Source organism: Glycine soja, chromosome 10 (genome assembly GCF_004193775.1).
Source record: "Glycine soja cultivar W05 chromosome 10, ASM419377v2, whole genome shotgun sequence".
NCBI lineage: Eukaryota > Viridiplantae > Streptophyta > Magnoliopsida > Fabales > Fabaceae > Glycine > Glycine soja.
In genome coordinates this window covers 51,286,137-51,297,089 of record NC_041011.1, presented here as the reverse complement: position 1 = coordinate 51,297,089, position 10,953 = coordinate 51,286,137, and the positions used below count along the sequence as shown (strand labels likewise).

At 32.2% G+C, this 10,953-nt stretch overlaps 1 protein-coding gene across 1 annotated transcript; it reads left to right on the top strand.

Annotated features, from left to right (window-relative positions):
* Positions 1 to 1,194: 1,194 nt before the first annotated feature.
* Positions 1,195 to 3,267, top strand: LOC114369511 (zinc finger protein CONSTANS-LIKE 16-like). The gene is made up of 2 exons (XM_028326746.1): positions 1,195 to 2,301; positions 2,810 to 3,267. The coding sequence occupies exons 1-2, from the start codon at positions 1,297 to 1,299 to the stop codon at positions 3,059 to 3,061; spliced, it is 1,257 nt and encodes a 418-aa protein (XP_028182547.1). The 5' UTR covers positions 1,195 to 1,296; the 3' UTR covers positions 3,062 to 3,267.
* The last annotated feature ends 7,686 nt before the right edge of the window (positions 3,268 to 10,953 follow it).

Genomic DNA, 10,953 nt, shown 5'->3' with positions numbered 1-10,953 from the left:
AAAATAATTTTTTATAGAATAATTATAATGAAAGACAAGAAGTAATCATTATGTGAGTCACATTTTAATATTTTATTGCAACCTTTGACTCTCCATAAAAAAAATGAATGGTTTATGAATGAAATCATAAATTCAATTTGATCAAGAGAATCAGTCAATCGTTCAATCACTAATTCACTAATTAGTCTGATATATATTAAAAATTTAAAATTATGTATGTATCTATTATATATAAGTATATAATTAACATTATTTGAATAAGAAAAATTTATTCATATTTCAAAATCTAAAATAATAATTAGACATCAAAATGATGTCGTAAAGATGATTAATTTTTATTTATTTATTTATTGTAAAATCGGTCCGGTTGAATCAACTCAATCGAAATCTGGTATCTAATTGGTTAGGTTTAATCGAGTGATCTCAGATCAATTGTGTGACCAATTTAATAATAAAATTGATTTAATTAGACTATCAAGTCTCGATTAAACCGATCCAAATGATTGAGGCGAAACTCTTCCCCAACTATGAATGAAATGTGTTAATGCGCGTGTGATCTTAATTTGTTTGATATCCCCCAACTTGGGAATTACTACTGTCTACTAGCTAGTAGACTGTGGCCTAATGCGCGTGTCATGAAGTAACCACATTTAATTGATGGATTACATACCCTAATGGCCTGAATGGCTTGGAGAGAAATGGGAATGGATGTGAGTGTGACCCTATTATCCAATATATCCAAGTCATGACATATTGAATTTAGCTGGGCATGGTTCCATTGTTGCGAATCAGAAATAATTGGTAAAAGGGCAGAAAAAAAAAGTGAACGGGACCGCAGAACGAAAGTCATGCACTCCTAACCCAACTGTGACGCTGAAGCGACACAAACTACCAAAACCGTCTCCCTCGATATTTCCTAGCAAGGAAAAGACGCGCACAGATAATTTCCATTCCTTCCGATATGGGATTAAAATTTTAAAAAAGGCCATGCTCATCCACTTGGCAAGTGAAGTGGGTCACCACGCGAAATCCCTTGGATTAGAGAGGCAGCCAATGAGAAAGCAGGGATTAGGATGAACTTTCTTAGTTCCACCAATCAAAAACCAGATAAGGCCTTCAATCTCTTTCACTCTCCAAGGTCCCAAAAGTGCAAAAGCCTGTTATATTGGACTGCAAAAGCGCCTCTTGTGGGTCATGCTACCTAGCTACACTCTCCTTTTTTTTTCCCATCAAAACAATCATTCCCCTGTTACCAAAACCACACTGTAACCCCCCTTTTTTTGGTATTGGCTTCAAATGAGTTCGGCTACTAAGAACGCGGCAAACGCGGTTGGGGCCAAAACGGCAAGAGCATGTGACAGCTGCATAACCAAACGTGCACGTTGGTACTGTGCTGCCGATGATGCTTTTCTCTGCCAGGCCTGCGACTCTTCTGTTCACTCCGCGAATCCTTTGGCTCGAAGACACGAACGAGTCCGCTTGAAAACGGCGTCCTACAAGTCCACTGATGAACAACAACAACAACAACAACAACCTCCCACGTGGCACACTAAGAAACCTCGAACGCCGAGGCACGGGAAACATTCTCGTAACAACAACCCTTTCCATTTGGTCCCTGAAGAGGGTTCGGAGGAGGCGAATTCCCATGATGAGAACGAGGAGCAGCTTCTTTATAGGGTCCCCATATTCGACCCTTTTGTTGCTGAGCTATGTGGGACTAATAGTTCTCCTTCTCCTGTTACTTCAACTGATCAAGGAGTAGTTGCTGCTGCTGAGGTTGAATACAAAGGGTTTCAAAGCAATGGTTTTTGTAGCAATAGCAGTGAGATGGAAAACTTGCATGGGATGCTTCCTTCTGATGCCGAACTTGCTGAGTTTGCTGCTGATGTGGAGAGCTTGTTGGGTAGGGGGCTTGAAAACGAGTGCGTGGGGATGGAAGAATTGGGATTGGTTGATGCGAAAGAGGAGGAGTGTTCGGTAGGTAGTGGGAAGGTGAAGATGGAAGATCAGGAAGAGAGCCCTCTGGTGGAGATGGAGATGGATATGGTCGTGGGCAGAGATGATCAATCGTTTGAGTTGAGCTTTGATTATGAAACGTGTGAAGAGGTGAAGGTTTGTGATTTGGGATTGGGGAATGAATTAGGAGCGAAGAAAGAGAATGATGATGAGGTGAAAAAGAACAAGATTTCGTTGCAGCTAGACTATGAGGCGGTAATCATCGCCTGGGCTAGCCAAAAATCTCCGTGGACCACCGCTGACAAACCAAACTTGGACCCTGATGAGTGCTGGAAACAATGCATGGTATATTTACTATTTTGATGTCTCAATTTTCTTATAAATTGCTATTTTCATTGTCATTGCCATTGCCACTTAATGTTGTGTTCTTTGCTTCATCTAACAGTTGTTTGATTAAATACAAACGTCAAGTGGATTTTTTAAGTATTTTTTAATTTAAATTACAATTTTATCTTAAGAACTTGCATTATTTTTTAATGCACAGATACTTAAATAAAAATTTAATTATGAATAGAGAATCCTAAAACTAAAAGCACCTGGTCTAAGTTTTATCCTTAAATTAACCAAATTGGTTCCCTGAAATTTCAAAGGCAAGAACTAAGAAAAGATTTTTTATTGCAAATACTAAATTGATTATTTGTATTTGTCTGATTTGAAACATGGGAATAAGCTAAGTTTTGGTTAGGTGGGGATGGGGGAAGGCTGATGATGGATGGTTGTTTTTTATTATGTTAAATTGAACATTGAATGTTTGTTTGACTAATGAAGTTTTGTGCTGTTTTTAATTAACCAGGGAAGTTGCGAAACGGCATATCATCATCCTTGCGGTGAAATGGGTGGATTTGGGATTCATCCAGTGATAATAGACGGGGGCAGAGAGGCGAGGGTGTCAAGATACAGAGAGAAGCGCCGAACGAGGTTGTTCTCGAAGAAAATAAGGTACGAAGTTAGGAAATTGAATGCTGAGAAGAGACCCAGAATGAAGGGGAGGTTTGTCAAGAGGGCTTCCTTTGCACCACCAACATTTCCTTTGCTAAATAAATAAGAGCTACATTTGTTGTTCTGCCACTAAAGTTTTGTTAGTATTTGCTAAGTATATTTTTGCGACGTGATATCGCTTTTCATTTCATTTTCTTATTTCTTTGTATATAACAATTTTGCTAAGTTAATAATTGTCCAAATTTTTAATCATGTGGCCTTGTAATTTATTTATATACATATATTAACATGAACGTGACTTATAAATTGTAATACACCTACCTCAATATGTGCTTAATATTTTGATGATTATTGTTGACAATGGGGAAAATTGAACTTTATCGTCAAGCTTAGTACATGGCTAAAAATGATGGATTGGAATACGGTTATAGTATATCTGTTTTGCACCTTAATAAAAAGTCTCTCTCAATATTTATGTTTTCCTGTTTGACTAATGATTTCACCCCAAAGTTAAACATATATTAAATAAGAAAAATATGAACAACAGTAAAAATTAATGTGTTTTCTTGCCATTGGTCGATTGGCAACGAAAGCCAAGAGTGAGTTCCAAGTCCAACCTGGTTTCACCAACTCGGTTCAACTCATCTTGGCTCACCAATGAAGCTTTCATAGCTTCCATGCTCTCACTCTGTCCATTGCAAGTACTTCAAGAGCTACGGCGATGACGTGGCAGCGTTGGAGAAAGATATCATGCAGGATGTGAAGGAGGGCACGAAGAATGAGAAAGAGGGTCACGTCCAAGACAACTTGAGTTTGGATCTAAATGCCACTCCCCAAAACCCTACCTAATCTAAAAATAAATAAAATGCATCCGCAACTCCTTGAGTTTTAGACTTTGTGTTCAATTATTCTTATTTTAAAAGCATATCCCTTCCCCAAGGAGAGATCATGCGAATTTATTTTCAATTCCTTTGTGGAAGATAAGTGTAATGATAATTGGATGATAAAAATATTTAATAACATATACTTAATGTTTTCTTTTATTGTATGCATTAATTAAATGTGCTACGTTAATATTAAATATTTTACTAATATATATAAGATGTCAATAATTTTTATTTTTTGTTCAAGTGTTTTATACATGAGTTACAGTTGCAATACTTTTCGTGAAAATAATGCTATATATGGCCCACTATTATAGATAAGGAAGAAGTTCGAATTGAACTTAAACTCAATCAAAACATATTTTACGCCAAAGTCAAGTTAGAATCGAATAAATACGCACCTACAAATTAATGTTTATTTGTTATGCTTAAGCATTAGACAGCTGAGATATCCTTTACATAAAAGAACTAGCTAGCAGAGAATAAGGAATAATGTTTTCCTTGTATGCATGCGAGAAAGAAGCACTGAGAAGTAATGCAGTAGATCTTTTTGTCTATCTAAAGATCGACTAAAGGTATGTAGCAGCAGATACACAGATACACGGTGGTGAAAGCCACCTACTATAATTCATTTTATTAAAAAATATACATGTTTGAGTTTTTTTTAATGCAATATATATTTGCATTAATTTATTTATTGTTTGAATTTTCTCTAGTGCACGCAATTTTTCTAATCCCTATCCACCGAGTCAATAAATCAATGATTATAAATTATATAGTTCTTTATATATGCAATAAAATATAACTTTTGTAATTTTAGTCTAATAATTTTTTTCTTTTTATTAGTGGTGAACGACGGGCTGAAGCTCAAAAGCAACAACAAACAGAATCTAAGGAACAGTCAACAGTCATTATCCTGGGCATGGAAGCCTCACTGAAAAAAAATATTTCTTTTTTAACAGTTTTATTATTATTTTCTACGATCATAAGTAATAGACGAGGTGGATGTGATTAAAAATATCGATGCAACTTTGCAAACATGAAAGAGGCATTGAGAAGTGATGTAATAGATCCAAACTTTATCTATTTAAATTTTAACGTATGTAGTAGCAGATACCCGGATAGAGGAGAAACGGTGAAAGCTAATTTAATTCATTTTATTTAAAAGAAATAATTTATTTATCGTTGGAAATATTATATATATACATCATGGGTTCTGTATGATGGGTTATACGAAAAAGAGTTAGGTACCCGGGTATTTATTAGCATATTGGTCAATGGAAAAAAGATCTTGTAATCTATAATGTGATCTTAAGCTTATTTTAATTAATGTACATGATTTGTTTAGTTTGGTGTATATATGATTAGGTGAAAAGGGATTTCATCATAGCCTTGCATTCAAAAAGTAGATTAAAAACGGAATCATTGTAATGGGAGACGGATTTTCAGGTTATGAATACATGGATAAATGTTGGGCTTGGCTAACATAAACAATGAAATGTGTTGGTGAAAATCACATAAAAATGGGGAGGAAAAAGTGGTAACAATAAACAACGTTGAAACTCCTTAAAATGGGGAGATTTTTCCTTCTCTTCTTTCCTATTTTCTTCGAGATCAAATCTTTGTCTTGAAGGCTTTCCTTGGAAAATGATTTGATATCGGGAAACTATGAGTGTGGTTTGCATTGAGTAAAATATTTGTACATGGTTTCTATTTGGTATCAATATCTATCTATATTGATCAACAATAATATTTTTATATTATTATTTTTTTATTAGAATATATTTTAGATCACTGATAAATTATTGATTTTTATTTTAATAAATTTTTTGGTTGCATTAAATATCTGATATATTAAAGATTTTATTTTGAGTATTTATTGTCAATAAAATAATGATGACATCATCTCAATGGTGGATATATATTGTGGTCTGTATATTATTTTTTCATTTTCAAAAAAGCTTATAGATTATTATAACTTTTTTCTAAGTATTAGAGAACTAATAATGTATTTAGTAATCATGAAAGGTAATTTGTATCATACTAAATTTGCCTACTATTAAAAAGAATAAATTGTATTATAATTAACTTTATTTTAATTAAAAAATAATTATTTATATCACCATTAATTTGATTAATTTAAAAAATAATTAAAAAAAAAACAAAAATATTTCTATTTTGTACTGGAAACGCACACTCTGATATTAAACAAAAACATGTTTTCGTTTTGTTTCGAAGTCAATGGAAACGTGTTTTCTGTGAGGGACATTTTTATTTAAAAAATTAAACTACAGCATGGGGATAAACTTAGAAACCATAGGTGCGCGTTTGATAATTTCCTTTTTCTGACTCCGAAACCCTGATTTGTATACTCTGTTCTTTTATGTGGCCCAGTCCAAAGGGATTACAATCTGCCATCATGGCCCATTCAAACGTCTGTACCATCATACCTTGGGTTTCTATTTGACTACTTACCGGGCCTGATATCCTCACTTGATTGTTCGCACCACGATCACCTAGAGTCTCTTTACTGGTGCAAAAATTTGATATAATGATTTTAGTTTTCTGGTGCACTTTTGTTGAAGTGAACTCTAAAATGTAATCCATCTACATATGTTAAAAACTAAGCATACACTTTTCAGAACTAATTTTCCTGCAGTTCTTTGTTTCGTAGGGAACCTTTGGATTGTATCGGTGATGTCAATTATGCCCCTGAGAGTTGCAACAATTCTTACTAGTACAAAAAGGAAGCCTACCCCCTTTACATTTCAAGGGCCCTCCATCTTTCCAATTCAAAGAAAGTAACAACCAATAAGATATTAACCTCCACCCACCTCCCACTATTAAAAGTAATGTTGTAAAATGAAACAGTATTGGTTGTAATAAGTGCAATTCTCAAGGGATTAAAAGAGTTTAATAGTCATCCATAATGACAGTGTAAACTGTTTTAAAATTGTTTTATATAATTATTTAATTACAAATTATTATTTTTATTTATTTTAAATATTTTTTATAAAAATTAAAAAATTTATCATACATAATAAGTTGTGATTGAATGATTATCTAAAATTATTTTATAATGTATAATTTCTTTTCCTTTTCTAAAGGAAGTATATATCAATGATAATATTATATTTTAGTAATAATTTTTTCTCCTTTATTTAGAGACTTGAGAATGGCAAAAAGGAAAAAATAAATAAAACAATAGCAGCAGCATATTTGGCTTCCGTATATAAATGTCTGCTACTTGGCTTGCAATTATTTGCGCATATTAATTGCTGGCAGATTTTAGCGAAGTGGTCACAACACAAGATAAGAATGGCATAACGATTGATGCATTAGCCCATCACATATCAGAATCAGCATAGTGTCTCTTTGGTAGCCTGAATTTCACAAAGATCACGAGTTATTGTCGAATCGTAATATAGATCATTCAGCGTTAACGATGGTAGGGTACATGTCGCCCCACCCAGCAACCCACATGGATTGTTGAAATATCAAAGACAAATTAATGAATAGGTAGGTGTATTTGGCAAGGAATATTGGTCTAACAATAATGAGTGAAACAGCAACTAGGAAAGCCAATAGAACTCCCTAATGAAAATGGAAAACCCAACATTGGTCATTGGTCGTTAAATAGAAGCATGGCACTGCGCAAATTAAAATGCATCGATGGGCTAATTTTTTTTTAAAAAAAATGTCTTTATAAGCAGAATGGTGACTGGTGAGTGAGAGAGAGTTAAGTTGACTCCAAATCCAAAATGCTACGTGACAAAATAGCAGACTTCGAATCACTGACAACTTTTATTAAAACCTCTTCTTCGCCGCATAATACGTGGCGCTTTCCTACTTCGATTTCTCTGCCATTCTCAGTTTCTTCCTCTAGTCCCTCTCATAAGCACCCAATTTACCAGAAATACGAGAACCCTTTGTTCTCTTCTTTGGGTTTTGCAACATACCACCATCACATAAATCAAAAGCTCACCCTATAAATGGAACAAAATTTAATCAATTCCCTTGAATTCAACCAAATCACACTTTTTTTCTATGTTGGCATTTTCAATAATACGTGGGTGTCTTGAGGCACTTTTGCTAGAATGAGACAGAAAGCTGATTATAATATATATATATATATAAGGGAAGCAAGTCTTCTAAAGATACATCAGTATCCAAAGACTATAGTCCAACTTATTACGTGGCATCCTTGTTAAACTCTATAATCTATATAGTACTACTTTTTTTTTAAAAGTCTAAAAAGTACTACTTCTGCCTTTTTTTATGGGAAGGTTTGATAAATTTGTCTTAATCTTTTATATAAATTCTTTTTAAAAGTGTCCGTGCTTTTGTTACTTTCTTATATAAAATAATAGTGAAGTTTTAACATCACTTCATTGATACCTTTTAATTGTTTCTATCCTTTTTTTTTATTAAATCAAATATTACATTTATAACTTTTTTATGTGTATATTAACATTGGAGTGTCCAATAAACATTCTCCTATAAAAAAATACTGGTCTTCAATATAGATACATTAACTAATTACAAATCATTAATGAATTTAACACTATTAATTAAATTAACCAAATTTATTATTTTTATGAAGTGATTAAATATCACTCTCTCTCCACTCACAAAATATATAAAAAATGCTTCTGCAAAACACGTGAAATAACTTATATGAGATTGATAATTCTAGTTTAATTAAAGAAGATTAAGATTTGAGTCTTAAGATATATAAAAAATACTAATAATATATATTTTTTAATACATTTTTATCCATACAATCATAAATAATTAATATTAAAAACTAGTAGTTATATATATTATTTTTTAATCTGTGTGATTTAATATTTATATTTATAATTCTGATTTATCATGATAGCAAGAGGTCTTACTTGATATGCAGTATAGACCTCGCATCTATAGAGCAAGATTCACTGTTAGATTTTTATCGTAAATCATCAATATCAAAACATTTAAATCATGCATCTATATGTGAGTGAATGACCTAAATTTACTTTTCGTACTCTTATTAAGATATACCTCCCGATGCAATACACTATATTATTGCTTCAAGAACACCACGTTTGAAAATCCTCTTTCTACTAAAAAAGTAAGCTTCACTTAAGATTACTATATTAACCTTTGTTGTCTACACCGTTTTCCTCTTCCTCACGCTAGTGAAATTCAGCTGTCAAATCATGTTAATGTTTTTTTTTTTTTTTCATGCGATCATTTTCCTCGTTCGACGAGATGGCCGCATTGATTAAATTGTTTAATCATGTGAACAAATTAGAGAGTAGTCTATTAATATAATTTTGTCCTCACAATGTGTACTGCCACCAATAATTCAAGAAAAAAAAGATGCTTGCCAACAATAATGTACGTACTTAGTTATATCGCTCATATTGCTGGAGGACTTCTCACAATCCAAAACTATTAATATATTTGTTTGTACATAGAAGTGGCATCCTCCAGAACCTCTACAACAATGAATATTACGTTATTTTTTCGTCAAAAAAGAGAATATTAGGTTATTTTCCATTTTCTTTATGGTCAATTATTTCAGTTGTAATTCTCCATCATATTTATAAACTTTGAAACTAAAAGGAAAATAGCAATTCTATGTGTCAATTAAACTCAGCACTGGCAGTGAACAAAGGAAAACTCAAAAAATAAAACAAAAAGCTAGGAACCTATTACTACTATTTTAAGTAGCTATTGTTCTCAACAATAAAATAAAAATGAAGTGGTTTTTGCCTTGACGCAGATTAAAGTATTTTAAATTGATCGATACGGATTAGGTCAAGTTAGCGTATTTTAAAATTCATCTAATCCGATTCCAATTTAAGTATTTTATTTTTCTTTCTTTTCTTAAAATTTCCCTACATTTGAATTTTTGAAAAGTTAAAAAAAAAATAATTAATCCAGTCACTTGTTTGAACCACTCAAATTTGATGCACTTGAGTTTGATTCAGGCTAAGTTCTAAAAATTGATAAAAACTTGTTTGTTTCATGATCTAACTAGACTCATGTCTACCCTTACTAAATTTACATCTGATATATGAACATGCATGCAGTTCAAATATTTGAAACTTCCCCAAAGATAGCTATAAAATCCACTACATCTACGTAACCAAAATTATAAAAACAAATACACTTTCCATCGATTTATAATTTTCATTAGCATAATTTTTAATAAAATAAATAAATTGTTGACATAATCATTGTATGTTTATAATAAAAAAAACTTATTATATTGATAATAGGATATACTAATAATATATATCATTTTCTTACACTAACACATAATTATATCAATATAATGCATCATATTATAAGCATAACTACATATACTATTATAGACTCTCAAAGTTTATACAAGTAATTTATAGCAACAGAAAATAGTCAAACAAAAAAATGTTAGTAAGTAACTTTTTTTTTTCAGTGAAGTGGATAGAAACTTTATCAGATTCAAAGTCTGAAACGGATCTTCCGAACATGTCTCCTTAACAAAAGTTAGGAAACTTTCTCACTTGAAAAGGGATGCTTTTAGCTTATGTTTGGCCAAGTCAAACTTTTCCACGCCAAATAGGAAAATAGTAAAATAAAAAAAAGACCCAACTTTTTCCGACCATGCAGTCAATACCCGCAGACAAATCAATAGACTATTCAATAGGCATCATCGCAAATGAATAAGCCAAGTTGAGTCTGTGAAAACCAACGGGTGAGATTTTCTGATGAAAGTAAGTCCCGATCACTGATCTGATTCCAAATAAGATCTTTTGACAAAACTTTTCAGAAAGCAGAGAAGATTAGAGAACTGAGCAATCCCCAATTCGCTAAGAAAGTAAGAAGACATGTGAGAGAAACAATGAAAAAAGATGAAAAAACTTACCACATGCAGTATCATCCAGAATATATGCAGACTACCACTGAACTTCAATAAAGCTAGATCAACTTTTCCGACTTCTATATTTTACGAGAAAAAAAGAAGTGAATTTAGTAGTATTTATTTGCAATCGTAAAAAATTATAATATTTCAATCCTTAAATTATTAGACTATGATTAATTATTCTAAACAACCCTGAAAAGGACCGATGATCATTTTTAA

Excerpts from the sequence above, each read along its gene's own strand:
- LOC114369511 (XM_028326746.1), top strand. The coding sequence starts at position 1,297 with ATGAGTTCGGCTACTAAGAACGCGGCAAACGCGGTTGGGGCCAAAACG. Across the intron at positions 2,302-2,809 it reads AGTGCTGGAAACAATGCATG|GGAAGTTGCGAAACGGCATA; the intron begins GTATATTTACTA and ends TTAATTAACCAG.